Source organism: Rhinatrema bivittatum, chromosome 6 (assembly GCF_901001135.1).
Source record: "Rhinatrema bivittatum chromosome 6, aRhiBiv1.1, whole genome shotgun sequence".
Taxonomy (NCBI): domain Eukaryota; kingdom Metazoa; phylum Chordata; class Amphibia; order Gymnophiona; family Rhinatrematidae; genus Rhinatrema; species Rhinatrema bivittatum.
Window position 1 is genome coordinate 41,390,782 of NC_042620.1, and position 19,237 is coordinate 41,410,018.

A 19,237-nucleotide genomic window follows, 5' to 3' on the forward strand; every position below is an offset into this window, starting at 1 on the left:
TCACTTTTTTGAAGGAGTTAATAAACATGTAGATAAAGGTGAACCTGTAGAGGTAGTCTATTTGGATTTTCAGAAGACATTTGACAAAGTTCCTCATGAGAGACTTCTAGGAAAAGTAAAAAGTCATGGGATAGGTGGCAATGTCCTTTCGTGGATTACAAACTGGTTATAAGATAGGAAATAGAGAGTAGGATTAAATGGTCAAATTTCTCTGTGGGGGGAGGGGCAGTGGAGTGCCTCAGGGATCTGTATTGGGACCCGTGCTTTTCAATATATTTATAAATGATCTGGAAAGGAATACGAGTGAGGTAATCAGCTTTGCAGATGATACAAAATTATTCAGAGTAGTTAAATCACAAGCGGATTGTGATAAATTGCAGGAGGACCTTGTGAGACTGGAAAATTGAGCACCCAAATGGCAGATGAAATTTAATGTGGATAAGTGCAAGGTGATGCATATAGGGAAAAATAACCCATGCTATATTTACACAATGTTAGGTTCCATATGAGGAGCTACCACCCAGGAAAGAGATCTAGGCATCATAGTGGATAATACATTGAAATCGTTGGTTCAGTGTGTTGCAGTCAAAAAAGCAAACAGAATGTTAGGAATTATTAGAAAGGGAATGACGAATCAAACAGAAAATGCCATGATGCCTCTGTATCGCTCCATGGTGAGACCACACCTTGAATACTGTGTACAATTCTGGTCGCAGCATCTCAAAAACGATATAGTTGCGATGGAGAAGGTACAGAGAAGGGCGACCAAAATGATAAAGGGGATGTAACAGCTCCCCTATGAGAAAAGACTAAAGAGGTTAGGACTGTTCAGCTTGGAGAAGAGATGGCTGAGGGGGGATGTGATAGAGGTGTTTAAAATCATGAGAGGTCTAGAACAGGTAAATGTGAATCGGTTGTTTACTCTTTCGTATAATAGAAGGACTTGGGGCACTCTATGAAGTTAGCATGTAGCACATTTAAAACTAATCGGAGAAAGTCCTTTTTCACTCAATGCACAATTAATCTCTGGAATTTGTTGCCAGGGGATGTGGTTAGTGCAGTTAATGTAGCTGGGTTTAAAAATGGTTTGGATAAGTTCTTGGAGGAGAAGTCTATTATCTGCTATTAATCAAGTTGACTTAAAAAAAAAAAAAAAGCCACTGCTGTTACTACCATCAGTAACGTGGGATATTCTTAGTTTTTGGGTACTTGCCAGGTTCTTATAGCCTGGATTGGCCACTGTTGGAAACAGGATGCTGGGCTTGATGGACCCTTGGTCTGAGCCAGTGTGGCATGCTTTTATGTTCTGCATAAAATCTGTAGTTAATTTATATATAGTATGGTAACTTAAGATGCTTCCAGTCCTCTTCTGCTGCAAGGGGTGCGGGGCCTATGAAAGCTGGGTCTGTGGAGCCTGAAGCCTAGATTTGCTTGCAGTGACCTCTGGAATCCTCTCCCGGGGGCTGCTGGATAGGATAAACAGATGAGCCTTGCAGTTCTCTTCTGCTGCAAGGGGTGCAGGGCCTCTGGAAATTGGGACTGAGGAGCCTGAAGTCTGGATTCACCTTTGGTAACCTCTGGAGTCCTCTCCCAGGGGCTGCTGGGTAGGATATGCAGATGAGCCTTCTGGTCCTGTTCTGCCTCAAGTTGTCTATGTAAAATCAGCCATTATCCCAGGACAAGCAGGATGCTAGTCCTCACATATGGGTGATGTCACTGACTGAGCCCTGTCACGGAAAACTTTCTGTCAAAGTTTCTAGAAACTTTTGACTGGCACTCCGAGGCCACTGAGCATGCCCAGCATGCTATAATTCCCTGATCCACATGGGTCTCCCTTCAATCTTCTTTTTTCCGTGCTGCTATTAACCTCGCGGATCAGGAGCCCTGTGTTGTATGTTCACACTTCAAAAAAAGTTTAAAAAATCATCAGTAAAAGTTATCCCACTGTAGGGGTCTCCTTTTTTTTTACCACTGGTGAGTAAAACTATTTTCCGGTCGTTACCGTTTTCAAAAACTTTTTAGTCAGAAAGTCACGACGGCTGGCAGGCTTTCAATATGGCTACCAGGTTTAAAAAATGCCCAAGTTGTACTTGAACCATGTCCATAATGGACCCGCACACTGAACATTTATCCAAGTTCATCCTACCTTGTTCATTGTAAGACATTATTCTATATATTGTCAAGTTATTTGTTGCAATGTAAACCGAAGTGATTAGTAACTATGTTACCAGAATGTCGGTATATAAAACTGTCAAATAAATAAAATAAATAAATAAATGTTTAGGTGAAAAACACGACGTATCGATATGCCTGAAATGCGCTGAAATGACACCGAAGGACAGACTAACTCGTATGGAAAAAATGGAGCATCTTTTCCATCTTCAATTGTTGCCGTCGACTTCGACTTCAACGCAATCATCTCCGGCTAGAGCGGTTAAAAAAATTGGTTTTGAAACCTTGACGTCGTCCGGACGAAGTGGGTGGCCGACCGTCATCGACTCCTTCTCGGTCGTCTATCAAATCGACCTCGGTCATCGAGAAAAAGAGTGCCAAGCATCGAATGAAACATAGTCATTGAAGGCCTCTGGATCCAGATTTTGACACGATGCTCAGAGTTCCTTCGATGCCTATCGAACCAACTCCTAAGAAACCTCGGATGGATGAGTCATCAATGCCCTCAGGGCCTATGATGCCCAGGTGATCCCCACCGACATCAGTGCTGGGTACCGTGCAACTGGATTTGAAAAAGTTGCTCCATCTTCTCCATCCGGAGTCGACGTCCCTTCGATGTCATTTCGGCACACAGGGGGCAGGACTTGACATCGTGATTCCCGCCGAGGCAGAGCACCCACTCCTGGTGTGGGTCCATTATGGACATAGTTCTAATACAATTTGGGCATTTTTTGAAGCCCGAAGCCATTTTAGTTGGACATCCGTCGACGACTCTGGCGCGAAAAAACTGGTACGGGACCAAATTGAAGAAAAACTTACCGCGATGGTAGTAAAAGGGAGACCCTTGCGGACAGAAGTTTTTCTTACAATTTTATAAGACTTTTAAAGACTTTTTGAGTGTGGAGAAAATCACCACAGGACTCCAAATTAACCGCGAGGCTAACGGCTCCGCAGAAAAAAGAAGACTGAAGGGAGACCCCTGTGGCAGGGAATATCATGGCATGCTGGGCATGCTCAGTGGGCACTCTGGCTGCCAGTCAAACGTTTATGAAACTTTGACAGAAGTTTTTCCGTATAGGGCTCCATTACCGATGTCGCCCATATGTGAGGACTACATCCTGCTGTCCTGGGATAACACCTATTACAAGGTAATCAATTTTTCTAAATGATGGCAGAAAAAGACTCAAGTGGTCCATCTGTTCTGCTCAGTGAGGTTGTTTTCGGGTAGTAACTACCACTCTGTGCAGATTATCCTAGTTAACCAAAGTTACCAGTTTTCTCCATGTCTATTGTTTAGTCATGAGGCATCCTCTGTGTTTATTCCATGCCCTTTTGAAATCCATTTCCTTCTTGTCTTCACTACCTCTTCTGGGACGGCGTCCATGCATCCAGCACCCTTTCTGTGAAGAAATATTTCCTGATGTTGTTCTCGAGTCTGCTCCCTTGGAGTTTCATATTTTGACCTTTAGTTCTACAGCTTTCTTTCCATTGGAAAAAGTTTGATTCTTGGACATCATTAATTCTTTTCAGGTATATAAAAGTCTGTATCCTGTCTCCCCTGTCTACTCTCCTTCACATATTTAGGCCCTTCAGTCCCTCTTATTGGGTCGAGACAAATATTTTCTAAGATTGGAGTATCATTATAAATGGCAGTAGGAAGTTGTCAACCTATTTAAAGACAATCAGAACAAATACATTTTTCACTGAAACACACATGAACTGTTTAAAACCAATAAATGAATAAAAGCAAACTTTTTGTGCTGAACTCTTCAATTTTGAATTAATTCTGCAGCTATTACAGACCCAAGTAATATATCATTTCAGGTCTAAAGACATCCTTTCATATTACATCTCTGATGTATGCTTTTTTACTACCCATTAGCATTTTAATTCAACTGATTTTCTTTGTGTGTTAAAATTTGTATCTTGTCTCTGTAAAATGAATTTGAATTTGCAGCAATAAAGGTGCAGTTTTGCTTTTTACTCTGCTAGACTGTGAATATCCTATAGCTTGAGAGTAGGCAATTCTGATCCTCACGATCCATAAACAGATCTGGTTTTCAGGATAACCAAAATTTGAAAATTAGACCAAATGCTTCTAAATGATGAATATTCATTGTAAGTATCATGAAAACCTGTGTTGACACTTCTCAAGAATTGGATTTGCTGGGCTGACCGAGGGGGGGGGGGGGGGGGCTATTGGCAGTGCTAACAAGAGGCTTGGGTTAGATTCCCAAGCCCAATTTCTGTTTCTCAGGCCAGCTGGGACTGGACATTCTGTGGAGGCAGTATTAAATTAACCCCAGGGAGTAGGAAATGCCAGCCATCATGCATTGGGTGATGCTCATGACCACACTCGGGGAGCATGTGTATTGGATTCCAAAAAGAGTGGTGGTCTTTGTCCCCATGACGACTAACACGGATGATGTGAGAACGGGACTGCACTCAGGAAAGTTATAAAATTGGGATAAAATTAAGTAGTTGTGAGCAAAGGCTCATGGTACTGTAGTTCAGCAGAGTCATTTTTCAAACCTTTTAAATCACATCCCCCCTTTCTAGGTAATGTAAGGTACTTATTGGGAATGGCTGGAGCTTGGAGCTGGTCACTTTTTTTATGCTCTGGAGCTGGAGTCAGGATTACTGGAAACAGAGCGAAGCTGGAGTTATTTATTTTATTTAAAAGTATTTATTACCTGCCCCTTCTAAAGAGTTCTGAGTGATGTACAATAGAACCTCCATAATTTATGAAAACAGAAATGACAAAAACATATACAATCTAATGTTCTCTCTAATATTACACTGGAGATCTTGCAGATGTAAATAAACACAAGACTGGAGGTGCGCGCAAATGAGTCTTCAAAGAGGTCAATTATCGAGGAGTGCAAGCAGAAAAAAGTATAATTTTAATAATTGCTTAAACAACTTTGAATCCTTACTTAGAAGAGAGTTCCACAATGTAGGACATAGATGGAAAAAGAGCGTTACCTGGTCTCAGTCAGATGTGTGATTTTTGGTGAAGGAATATCCAATGGACACCTGTCCTGCGGAATTCAGAGCATATACAGAAGCGTGAATTCTTAAAGTGGACTGTATCCAAGATGAAGTAATATTGTAAAGAAGATTGTTGATAATTACTGCAGTTTTGTATTGTATTTGATGATGACCTGGAAGCCAATGTAAGCCTTAAGAACTGGAGTAATGTGGTCTCGTATGTGTGACCCAGTAAGCAAACAGGCAGCAGAATTTTGAATGATTTGTAATGGACACATTGTGGATTGAGGCATACCTGAATACAATGAATTACAAAAATCAAGACCTGAGAGTATGAGCTTGCAAAACAGTACGAAAAGTAACTGGCTGCAAGAGAGGTTTCAGATGAAGCATTTTTAGTTTAAAGAAAGAAGATTGGCCTGCTGATTGTGTATGTGATTTCATTGATAAAGAAAAATGCCAAGTCTGCGAGTTTTCTGCAAACAGTGAATATCACACCCATTATGTGTAAGTACAGGTGGATTTGGATAAAAAGCTGGCTGTCCAAGAGAAATGATGTCAGTCTTTTTACATTGAGAGAGAGTTTATTTTGAGAGAGCCAATTCTAAAGAGCGAATAGACAATGAGAGAAAAATAGATTAGTGTCATGCCAAGTAGATCACAGTGGAAAGGAAAACTGAATGTCGTCAGCATAAAGCTGATATGACACACCAAGCTGTCCTAAAACTCAACATAATGGAGTTAGATAATCATTAAAAAGTACAGAGGACAGAGAAGAACCAAGAGGAACTACCAGATTGTATAGAATGCCAGGACGAGTTGAATGAATTAATCCTAATTTGATGTGTTCGGTTGGCAAGATAAGAATAAAAACAAGTTGAATACTGTGCACCTATGCCATTTCTCTGTGATAATAGTATTGTATGATCTAGATATCTAATGCGGAACTAATATCTAATAAAACCAAAATATATTCTGTACCAGAATTGAATCCTAGGTGAAAAATATCTAATAAAGAAATGAGTAGGGTTTCGGAATTGTGAGCTTTCTGAAAACTGAACTGGTGCTGATCTTGCAGAAATTGTGATAACTGACATAACACTGGAGGACTCTATTATCTTGGAAATGAATGGGAGAGAAGAAATGGGTCGATAATTATCCAATTCAAGGATATTGAATGATGGAACTAATGCTGGAACTGCTCTACTCTCTGCTACCTTAAAATATTGGTAAAGTTTATCAAAAGTAACAAAATGCAGAACAAGATTGAGCTCTGCATATGTTGAGAAAATCATTTTGCTAAACCGTATCCAATCGTTGAGTAAGCAATGAACAAGGGGATATTGGGGGGGAAAAGCAATTTATTGTGGGGCTTACAAATGTAGTTTCTGTGCCAGTTAATTGTTTGGGAAAATGATATATTTCTCTTTTAATCTTATTCATTTTGCAGTAGTTGTGGACTTGTTACATATACAAATAAAATAATTAATTTTTAATAAACAGCTTTTAAGTTTCTTGATTTACTGAAAGGTCCAAGAAAACAAACCGGTAACCGATCCAATATGGCTAGCAGCAAAAGGACAACAGATGAAATCGGTAAAAATGGACTTTATTGAAACTTGCCCGACTCTGGCCGAGTTTCGCTCTACGAGCTGCCTCAGGGGCTTTTTGAACCACTTGAATTGGCTCTAATCTGTGTGAACATCATTTATATCGTAGATGAAGAGATATGAATCAGCATGCTGAATATCAACTTTTACTAAGAACAAATACTTGCAACCATAGATCACTGTGCAAGCAATTCTTTCAAAAGAAATCTTAAGTCGAACGGCATGCAACCACTCACCGCTCAAGCAAATGCTATGTCATTGTTCCTAGTAAAAGTTGATATTCAGCATGCTGTTTCATATCTCTTCATCTACGATATAAATGATGTTCACACAGATTAGAGCCAATTCAAGTGGTTCAAAAAGCCCCTGAGGCAGCTCGTAGAGCGAAACTCGGCCAGAGTCGGGCAAGTTTCAATAAAGTCCATTTTTACCGATTTCATCTGTTGTCCTTTTGATTTACTGAAAGGCATAATTATCTTGGAATAATACAGTATATGTTATCGTATTATGTGGTTTTGTACATTGCTCTGAGCGATTTTTTTTTTTTTTTTTTTTTTAAATCTGGAAAGGGCGATTCATAAGTATTCTTAAATAACTGAATATTTTCTATTCAGTAAAACATTTTTTACATTTTTCTCTGTGGCTCTGGGACTGGAGCCTGCTTAAAGGTAGCTAGGGCTGCTGCTGCAGCAATTTGGAACTAAGATGGAGCAGAAGTTACTGGAAGGAGGTCGAGCGGAGGGTCTCTCTGCTCTGGAGTCAGCCTGGAACTAGATTACGGGAACCACTTTGGAACTGAAGCTGGCAAACTCAGAGCGTGGCTAACCCTAGCGCCTATAGTCATTGCTATGTCTATTCATACTTATGTATCGGGGGTTCCTTTTACAAATTAAGTTGAGTGTATTTGGTGGACTAAGGCTCTTACTGATGTTCCATCTTGTGATGAAACTGGGTTTTATGTGCACTGTGCTTTCTTGTTTTGCCCTAGAACTTGGGTATTTCCCAGAGAGAATTCATTTCCTTTGAGCTAGCCTGCATGAACTTTATAACACTATAGTTAAACCTGAGGCTTGGAATGCTTGGAATGCTTGTTCAACTCGGCATGTATATATCCCATTATCCTGAAGTAGTTGTAAGACCATAACATCCCACAATGCCATTGTCAGAAAGTTGTTCCTAGTACTTTGTACTATTACTTTGTGAGATTGGTCCTTCAGAGACAGCCCACAGATGAAGTAGCCTTAAAATTGCTAGAATTCTCTAGCCTTCAGTGGGAGTACAGAGAGATCACACCTGTGTCAAGGCCATGTTCAAGCTCATGTAAACCATTTCCTGACCTCTCCAGGCTTTGCTAAGTACAGTGAAATTTATCTAGTTAAAATGTACTATATAAATCCTTTTTTAAAAATGTTACTGCTTGTAAGGTAATTTTTTTTGTGTGTACTGTTCCTGCTTTTCGTTAATAAACTCTTTAAATTTATTGGGTCTGTCTGTCATGGACTGATAAATGATCCCACTATTTTCTGTATTTGGTCTGGGGTGCATTTCCATGAACTATGTCCCCTGGGTTGTTCGGGGTCTCATTGACCCTAGAAATCACCAGGGGATAGCTTGTGGACAGAGTACTTTCCAAGAGGCAAGCTAGAAGCCAGTTGGTGGGTAGGAGGCAGATAGTATAGGGGCATGTGTGCAGGCAATGCTTGGCAGGATCCTCTGAGTGTCCACAGGGTGTTAGGAGTAGTGCTAAAGCATTGTATGGCACAGCACAGCTGTTTTTACTAAATTTCATTCAAATCAATCAACAGAATACCTTCAATATGAAAGGAAAGTAGGGTCATGCCTTTTGTACCATGCTCCAATGTGCATATTTTCAATTTATTCTTCTCTTTAACACTTTTAGCCCCAGCCCCCCAAAATGATGAAATGTAGCTGTCTAAAAATTGCACTACAAACTAACTATTTCATTCCCCCATCCTATATGATTCATTCTTCAACCTGTGGGGGAAAGGGGAACCATCTCTCAGTTTGAGGCCCACTACAATAATGAACAGTTCAGTTGAATTGGAATCACAAAGAAGCAGGAGGAAGTGGCCAAGCCAAAAAAACAATTCTAGAAACAGCATTGACGTGCCCTTGCTGTAATTTGTACTTAGTGTTGCCACTTTGTCCAAGTCAACCCAGAGAGATTGATCTGTCCTGGTTTTGCCCCATTGCAACCATGAAGTGTTGTAGTCCTACTTAAGAAAATCAGAGCTACAATTCCATGCATGTAATGAGGCAAAACCAGAACAGGATCAGCATCTTCAGCTTGACCTGGATGAGGTGGTGATCTTACATGTGCTTCATTTATCACGATCCAGAGATTGATAGTCTTCCTTTATTGGATCAGATTTACAGTGGTAATGGATTTATTTACATTTCTGCTGTAAATTAGAGAGAAGATAGTTCCTATTGATTTTCATTGATCAAACGTTAGTCTAATGTAAAGTAAAATCAATTTCAGTGCATTGCTTAAAGGATAGAGTAGTTAATTGAATAACAATTACTCTTGAGAATGCATTAGTATCTGACAACTAAAAAAAACCCTAGCAATTAAGTCTTAATTTTCAGTTGCTGAAATTAGGTATTTGATTACAGTTTTTGTTTTACAGATATATCTTAATTTAGGTACTTTTTAAACTCAAATTTCAGTTTTATGGACAAGAATAGTGAGATGAATACATTTGTTAATATTTATAGCCCAATGAATCTGAATTGTTGGCTCTGGACAGAAAACAAGCAAAATAAATGCAGCAAATATACTTAACCCAAAATGGAATAAAATTAACAATAAATCTAGCCATCATAACGAAGAGAATGCAATATAAAACAGGCTAATGCATTAATATAAAATGAAACAATTAAAGGAAAACACAAAAAAAGCAATATAGAAAACTCATAGTACAATTAGGCTTATTTTGTTGAACACTATCCCTACAGAATTAAGAATGCAAGTGGACTTTCTAGTATTTTGAAAACAACTAAAAACATAGCTATTTGAGAAGGTATTTAAAAATGTTACTCTAAGTTGAAAATTTATTTCATCGGCTGAAATGTCTACGTTAGGATAATTTGAAGGCAATTGATGTTAATTTTCTTAACCATTTTATGGCTTTAGTGTTTTGTTTCTATGGTTTATCTTCATATTTAAGTTTAGAGTTAAGTATTTGTTTAATTACTTTTAAAGTTTTATTTATGTTTATGAATTAGAACGATTTAAGTTTTTTATGTTTTAACTGTATATTCTGAAAACTGTTATGATTGAATGTTAGAATAACAGTATATAAAAGTTTCTAAATAAATATTATAATCTAAAAGCATATAGTTTTATTTTGAGCAATCTGCCTGAAAGTCTAAAAATGCTGTTTCAGTGATGAAAGTTTAAATGAAAGTTATGTTTACTTTGAATAATAAGATGAAAATAATCTTATTATAACTTGAAATCAATGTTTTGGCTATAAATCAGCTTTTTGCTGTTCATTAATTACATCTGTTTGTTAAAGGTCAAAATATAAACACTCCTGAACAGTGTTGACCCACAATGAAATTACTAGGTGTAATACATTTAAAATTAATAAGAGAAAATCTTTTTTTTTACTCAACACATAAGTAAGCTCTGGAATTCATTGACAGAGGATGTGGTGAAAGCTATTAGTGTAGTTGCATTTTAAAAAGTTTGGATGAGTTTCTGGAGAAAAAATCCATTAACTGTTATTAAGGTAGATTGCAGAAACCCACTGCTTAATATTGAGATAAGCAGCTTGGAACCAGTCTACCCCTTGGGATCCTGCCAGGTACTTGTGATCTGGCTTGGCCACTGTTGGAAACAGGATACTGAGCTTGATGGACCCTTGGTCTATCTCAGTATGGCAACTTCTTATGTTCTTATCGGGTGTCACTGATTAAATAATAGAGAAGTATGTTGAAGGGAAAGGGACATAAGGTTGTTTTGCATATATGTTATACATGTATGCAGTGACAAATCAATTCATGTAACACAGTTTTTGTAGACAATATATTTCACAGAGAGATGTGTTTTACTTATGCTGGCATCATAGTAGGCGCCAAAATGTTAATTCAGGTGTAACTTAACAGCTAGAGCTTCTGTTTTACAGTGTAAATAAAACACCTGGCAAAACCTTGGTTTTTCTGTAAAACTGCTGATTTTAATTTTATTCATTGTTTAACATATTTGTTTTTATTTATGAATTATGTTTTAATTAAGCTGTGTGCTAATTTCTGCTATATACCAGTAGTTGTTTCTGATTTGTTATTGATTTACAGTCTGGTGTACTTCAACTTGGGGACCTTGGTAGAAAGGAGTGTTATAAATTAAAATGTTCTGTTAATTGTGGTTCTTGTCCTATTGATTAATACATGGAAGGGGCCTTGTGTTACTGTCATCGAAGGGTGCTGCTGCTGTAGAACTACCAGCAACTGAAAGAACAAACTGAAAAATCAGTCTCTGATGTCTTCAGTGCTGCTGAAAGTCAGCAAAAGTAATATTTCACAAATATGGTCTTTGGCTTAATTGATCTTTAAAACATGGCCTGTTGCATGTTGGGTCTTAACCAACATGGAGCAAAACAACTCATTTACATTACTAACTCACTTCTGTTCCATGAAATTGCAATCTAATGGAAATTCAAAAAATTATACAGCAGCACTTGTAAGCCTATCTTTGCTATCCATGTAGAGAAAAATAGAGAATAGTACGCCGCCTTTTCAGAAGACTAAGTCCACTAAAACAGTCATTGTTTAAAGTTTGTTCATGTTATAGTCTCTGAGCTGTAAAAACATAGCACAAAATAAAATGTTTCTCTAGTTTATTATATTTACACTATTCAGTTGGAATAAAGGTCATTGTTGACACCACTAGTCAACAATCTTTTTCTTGTCAACATAAAATACCGAAAAATAGAAAAAAGGTTTAAAGAAAATAGGTTGCATTATTTTGAAAAATAAAGAAAAGGTCCAATGGTTAAATCAGAATTAGATATCACAATATTATTTAGCTAAGAGAGATGCATATACAGTTGACAAGTGAAAAAGTTATGTTCATAGATACTTAAAATTCTAGGTAATAGGATTGGAGAAAATTGTCTAATCATGGCATACTAAAAAAATAAATAAAACCAAACCACTTGATAATGCTCTTTTAACAAAATTCACAAAATCCAGGAGAGTCTTAAGATGTTATAAAGCATGTAAAAATACTTAGCTGTGATGTATTTGAAACAAAGAAATGTGTTTAAAAAATGTGAAATGGTGAATGCTTGATGAAGATAAAACAGTCCATAAAATGGTGTCTGCTGCAACAGCAATGTCTGTGAAGTTGATGACAGCTGCAAGAGAAGATGGAATCCACACACAGCTTATAGCCCTCCTACATGGACTATGTTTTGCTGAAAAGACTTTCTGAAGGATGCTCAAAAGAACAAGCTAAGAAGACATTGCCATATAATAAGCTGAATCAGTAGCATCCTCATAGTTATATGTAAGATAAAACAAAACAAAAAATGTGAAGAAATGCACAAGTTAGGAGTCTTGTAGTAAAAACAAAATTATAAATATATTTCTAGAAAGATATAATATGAAGATTAATTGTCAGGTGACTATAACTGATAGGATGGACTTGCCAGCACATGGAATATTCACAAGGTAGCAAATTTAGTCAAGAAGTTATTACAAAAAATAAAATAAAATAAAACTTCCAAGAATTATATTGCATCCAATCACTGGGCATAGGACACATGTATGTTGACTAGCCAATCAATAAATAGGCTTAGGGATCAATAAGAATAATATTCAGAGCAACATCATCCATCAGTCTGACAATATTTCAAAGAAAAGCCTGACACTAGACTTCTCGAATGGCACACAGTTTCACCAATGGTCTCAATTATAAATCCAGCACTGTTCATGGCAAGTTAAAATTCGAGAAATATCACCATCTCTCAAGAAAATGGGACTGCTGCCAAAACTGTAAAAATGGTGTTTTTCCAACAGATGGACCTGTCTGTATCCAATGGGCAATCAAAGGAGCTTCAGAGCAAGAATTACAAATACAGCTCAGATGTTCACCATGCCATACTTTGATCTTACGTTTCATGTGTCCAAAATATGACAGATCGAAGGGGCATTGCACCATACAAATTACCTGCAAACTGTTGCAGTCTGTAGAAGATTTTAAAATATGTTTAAATGTAAATGTTTAAAGCATCGAAGCTCCAGTGTATAGGCATATATTTTACAACATCCACACCTTTGATAAGTCAGATCATTTGCAGAAGAGAATGAAGACACTAAACAGAGGACACTTAAACCATCCTGCAAAATGGGATGGAGCTTGAAGAGATGGAAATTTGGGAAAAAGATGCCAATAATTTAAGAATGCTCCTTCAGACCAAATGAGACTTTATAGAAAATGGTAGAACATACACCACAGAATTTTGAGTCCTGATCTTGAGGTATTCAGAGCATAGAAAGCTTGCTTATATGTCATCTTAGTTTATATCCAACGGATGACATCTCCCTAGTAAGTGGGTAATCATATCATGAGCAGAAGTCTTGAATGTATAACATTGTAAGAATGCTTTTGATTCAGCTTGCTTAATGGTGATGTCTTCTCATTTTTGAGCCTCCTTGACAAAGCCTTATTGATGAAGCATGATCCATATAAGAGGGATGTAACCTGTGTGTGGATTCCATTTTGAGTTCCTATAGCTGACACCATCTTCATGGACATTTTTGCTGCAGCAGATATTTTTTTAACTTTTTATTTATTTTATACACAAGCATTACCTGCAACAGAAATAGGATTTAAATGTTATAATATTCACAGGGAAAAATGTAACAAATCATACAATAGTCAATCACTAACAGATCACGACAAGTTCAGGGGAGCTCAGAAAGGGAGAAAGGAGGAAAAACTTTCAGAAAGAGGAAATAGAAAAAGATCTTCCAGTGAGAACATTGTACACTTTGTACATGAATCATGACAGGAGAGAGCCTAACCTAAGCTAAATAGTTTTCAAAGAAATTTAGGAAACCATATTAACCATTTTCAGGAACCCAGGCTTTAATGAATGATCTAAACTGACTAGGTTCCAAGAAAACAAATTTTTCAGAGGAAAAAACAATACATTTGCAAGGAAACCACAAGGAAGAACAAGCCCCCAAATCAACAGCCTCTTGTCGCATATCTAAGAATGCCTTTCTTCTTGCCTGTTAATCCTAGAGAAATCAGGAAAATTTTGAAGTTTGCCTCCCATGAAGGAAATATTCACTGCTTGAAAATATAATTGAAGAATCAAATCACAATCAAACTTTGAAGAAAAAATCATGATTAAGGTAGATTTGTGTGACACATTCACAGTCTCCCAGATAGCAGAAATATTCAAATGTTCTCCTCCAGAACTCAGTACAGCTTTAGCAGCACCTACTTCTTCAGGTCCTTTAGCCGAAAAAAAGATAATAGGCCTTGCGAATCAACGGAAGGGCAGATTGAGAGTTCAAGAACTTCCCACATGTAGGTCTTAAAAGGTTTTGAAGGAGAAATCATTGAGACAATTGGAAAATTAAGAATCCTAATATTAAATGATCTTGCAAAATTCTCTAGAGACTCCAGCCTATCATGTATCAAAGTGTTGATTTATATCAAAGTATTCTGAACCAACAAAGTTTTCCCCAATTCAGTTTCCAATACTGTTATTTCTTCAGCCTCAGCCAAGGCAAGAGTCTCCTGGAATTGTATTCTAGGCAAAAAATTATTCACTTTGACAGTAAGAGAGGTTAGGGACTGCTGCACAGAGGAAAGTACCTACCAGATATTCTCCAAGGTTTTAGTAGAGGATTTAGGTAGGAAGGAGATTGAAACTGGCTCTCCTTGATGAAATCCAGTCTGCGCTTCTCCCAAAGCTGTAATTAACCCCTCAACTGTAACTGGGGTTCTGACTGGAAACCAAGCCTTTCCAATGCCATCTTGGGCCTGCAAAAGTCTGATACCACCTCCCTGATCAATCGCTCCACAAGCAGTGGTCTACATCTGGGCATTCCTGACCCGGAGTCATGGCGCCGGACAGCAGCGTCACCAGCAGCCAGCATCAGGGAATGGGGGGTCCTATCATCGGGACTGAGAGAGAGAGATCCAAACCAGCTTCAGGCCAGTGCTCTCCTGCCTCAGATAGTGGCAATGAAGGCCGGCTCGGACAGCAGACATTTTATGAACTGTTTTGTTTTTATCAAATGTCCACCATGTCAAATTTTTACATCATTCTTTGCTTCATATACACCATAGGAAAGTATTTTTGCATATTTTTCTTATTTTAGATTTTGTGAATTTTGTTAAGAGCTTTTATCAAGTGTTTTTTGATAGGTCATGATTAGACAACTTTCTCCAAACCTGTTATTATCTAGTAATTTGGAGTATCTATGAACATACCATGTTTTCTTTTTTTCTTTACTTGTTAGCTGCATGAGTCTCCTTGTGATAACTCATTTTATTTAGACTTTACTATCTGACTTTTATTTTTCATTTTTTGTTTTGCTCTTTCTATTTGCATTATTATTTTGCCATGATCTTCAATTGAAAACAAGATTGTCATCTAAGGAAAAAGCAGTTTATCTTTAAAGAAAATAATCCTTCCTACCTACTGCTGTCCTCTCTCCTCCTTCATTGCTGCTCCCCCTTCCCTGTTTATTGTATTTCACTCTATTGTTAACTTGTTATAATGTAAACCGGCATGATGTTCCGACGAATGTTGGTATATAAAAATCAACAAATAAATAAATAAAATATAATGGAAACCTGCAAGGATAAGCAATTGTTTCACTTTTACTTTCCTTCATTCTGCAGGAAGTTTATATACCTCGGAGAAAATACAAGCGGCAAGATGGTGCTGAAGAGCTGACAGATGAGGAGTCTAGGGTTCATTCTACACTTCTGGAGTATGGCAGGTAAAATGGTTGCTTTCAGTGTTAATTTGTCTTTTTTGTAATGACACTCATATCTTGTTTGCAGCCTACCAGTTGTCTACACACATAACAGAGGAGATCATATTTAAATAGAATCTGAAATGCCTATTCCATTGTCCTCTCTTGAAATAAAAACATGTTTATTTAGTAATAATACAGCAATCGTGTTGCATGCATGTTTCAAGAACAAGAGTCCTAGAGTCAGTCCATCACCGGGCTGTTGGCCACCTCCGCATATTCAATCTCTATCTACGTGGCTAGAAGGTACTGGAGTATTTCTAGGGTTTCTAGATTCAATTTTGCTGTACTTTAATTTGGATTCACTGAATACTGATTTCATATTACTTGTTTGCCCTCCAGAGATTCCACTGTAAGTTGGAATGAAAACCACAAGGCAGAGCAAAATTACTATCTGTTACACTTCCTGTTGGAATTACAGCTCAGGATGTGTATTTAGATAACGGCTTCAAACTAGAATTTGCTTCATAGTGCTTCTGGCTTGCTTTCTCCACTGTCCACAGCAGACTTTCCTGCACAGTATTTTGCTGGTCTCAAAAATGATTTTGCCTACTTTGTCCAAAGCCTTAGATTTCTAAAGAGGTAGAAGTTCAATTTCTGGATCTTGAAAGGTCATAAAGAAATGAACAGAACATAAGAAAATGCCATACTGGGTCAGACCAAGGGTCCATCAAGCCCAGCATCCTGTTTCCAACAGTGGCCAATCCAGGCCATAAGAACCTGGCAAGTACCCAAAAACTAAGTCTATTCCATGTTACCATTCCTAATGGCAGTGGCTATTCTCTAAGTGAACCTAATAGCAGGTAATGGACTTCTCCTCCAAGAACTTATCCAATCCTTTTTTTAAACACAGCTATACTAACTGCACTAACCACATCCTCTGGCAACAAATTCCAGAGTTTAATTGTGCGTTGAGTGAAAAAGAACTTTCTCCGATTAGTTTTAAATGTGCCCCATGCTAACTTCATGGAGTGCCCCCTAGTCTTTCTATTATCCGAAAGAGTAAATAACCGATTCACATCTACTTGTTCAAGACCTCTCATGATCTTAAAGACCTCTATCATATCCCCCCTTGGCCATCTCTTCTCCAAGCTGAACAGCCCTAACCTCTTTAGTCTTTCCTCATAGGGGAGCTGTGCCATTCCCCTTATCATTTTGGTTGCCTTTCTCTGTACCTTCTCCATCGCAATTATATCTTTTTTGAGATGCGGCGACCAGAATTGTACACAGTATTCAAGGTGCGGTCTCACCATGGAGTGATACAGAGGCATTATGACATTTTCCATTTTATTCACCATTCCCTTTCTAATAATTCTCAAAGATTTTCAGGAAGTCTGAACAGTTATTCATCTCTCATTGCAAGGATGCAAAAGCCTTTATCAGCTTTTAAGACTTTATTTTTTCTTGAAGTATTAGATCTTGTATCACGGAGTAATATAAGAAAGTCCTAGAATGTTTCTGACTTTCGTGTGAGCACAGTCATCTGGACCATTCTTGGTATATAGAGGAGGATTATGCCTCCATGGAAGTTTATCAATCTTTTAGGATCCTGCCAGGTACTTGTGACCTGGATTGGCCACTGTTGGAAACAAGATACTGGGCTTGATGGACCTTCGATCTGACCCAGTATGGCATATCTTCTGTTCTTCTATTCTAAAGGAATAACATGTAATTCCATTCTTACCTTCACAAAACACCACAGAGTAGACTAATGGGCTTGAGGTGATTCAGGATTTGGGAGAGCTACTTTGACTCCCAGCCTGTGAGGTTGTGCTGTGATATGTCTTCCAGGTTTTGACTTTGTGACCAATATTAATGCAAATAAATAATGCAGTCTGCAGAATTGACAGTACTGGACCAATATTAAACGTAACTGAAGTGGGGTAGGCATTTTTAGTATGATGAAAGAACTGCTCAAAACATACGTACATATAAAGTGATTTCCCCATTATAACACAGTAAAAGAAAGAGAAATCTGGTTTGAGATGATCTGTAGTTCTGCATCACTTTCCCACTTAGGTTTCTAGTATTATTTTGGTATACATGCCCCACTTTCAGCTTTTCACTTTCCCTCTTTATTAGTTTTCCCAACATGATCTACTGTACTTTTGTCAAAGCATTTCATTGTTCATTATCAAGTGTGATATTGTCTTTCCTATTTTATCCTTACTTGTGTGTCCTCTTAGGTTTTCTGACTCTTTAATGTGAGTATTTTCTGGTGTTTAGCTTGTCATTTTTGGCTTGTTTTTATATCTTATGACAGCAAAATTAAAAAAAAAGTCTGGTTGCTAAGTAGTGCTTAATCTCTCACTTGAGCTGTTTCGTTAGCATTCAGCTTGGTGTAATTAATGTCTGTCAACCTGACAACAGTACAGGAGAGAGAAAATCTGCTTGGTTTTTCTAACATAAAATTACAAAGATGGCTCTTTCAAGATCCAAAGTGCTCTGTGGATATGTACATGTAGAAATAAAGAACAAGCAAGGAAGCAAGTTTTTATTGCACTAATGTAATACATTTCGGATATGTATAAAAGTTCCTCACAGTTGTCATAGCACCTTTGCATTCTGTATATTCTCTTGTAAGCAGAACAGGACTTTAGATTTTCCCCTTATTTCCACATTATGGCCTAGATTTATCAAATTGCTGTAAATATCACATGCGGTAGAAAAAGGGGCATGTTTTATGGTAGTTTCCTAATTATCACAATGTACGGTATGTTAGCGCTTCGCATAGGTATTACCGCAAAGTGCGTTAACTTTTCACACTTTTCGGTAATATTCCTACCTGCAAAGTGCTCATTTCACTACTGGGGGTGTGTGAGAGAGAGAGGCTCTCTCTCCTCTCCTCATCTCAGGCCCTTCCCCAGCCTAAAAATGTTCAAAACTGAATTTGCGAAAAAATCGCAAATTGCATCATGGGCATAACTCACGATATCACACAGTTTAACGCAATTGAAAAAGGTGTAGTTATTTTCGGCGTTAAAACTGTGCGATATCCTGTGTTAAGGCTTCACACTTTGTGTAGCCAGCCCACTTTTTCGCAAATCCCGACTCTTCCCAATCCCTCCCCTTTAAAAAAATTTGCATTGCACCAGGTGTTATGGTGCTTATCGCGTGCATGTATTGTGGTTTCGAGGTGTTTGAGTGGATTCTTGGATACTGCGGAGATGGCCACTCCCACGGGGAGGAGCCCCATGAGGAACCACAGTACTAGGTTAGACTCTATACACGCAGACACAGAGAATCCGTGTTTATTATACCGCTTGATGGTACTGCTCAGGGAGTGGCAGCAGTGAGGTAACCCAGTAGAGTAGTCCAGGGGTCCTTGGCAGAGGAGACCCGTCCCACACTACAATGATGGTAGGCTGCGCTGGGTAGAAGAGAGAGTCCCGGATGTAGACTTGCAGTGCTGAAGCTGGAGGTGAGACAAG

The 19,237-nt window shown here is 38.1% G+C and overlaps 1 protein-coding gene across 2 annotated transcripts in view; it reads left to right on the forward strand.

Annotated features, from left to right (window-relative positions):
* Positions 1-19,237, forward strand: part of CCDC93 (coiled-coil domain containing 93) — a 371,692-nt gene that overhangs the window by 82,787 nt on the left and 269,668 nt on the right. Inside the window, exons 7-8 of one of the 2 annotated variants that reach the window (XM_029605342.1) lie at positions 15,670-15,770; positions 17,993-18,010. In XM_029605342.1, the coding sequence (XP_029461202.1) occupies positions 15,670-15,770; positions 17,993-18,010 (119 nt within the window). The remainder of the gene's footprint in view (positions 1-15,669; positions 15,771-17,992; positions 18,011-19,237) is intronic. The other variant, XM_029605343.1, reaches the window with a different exon arrangement.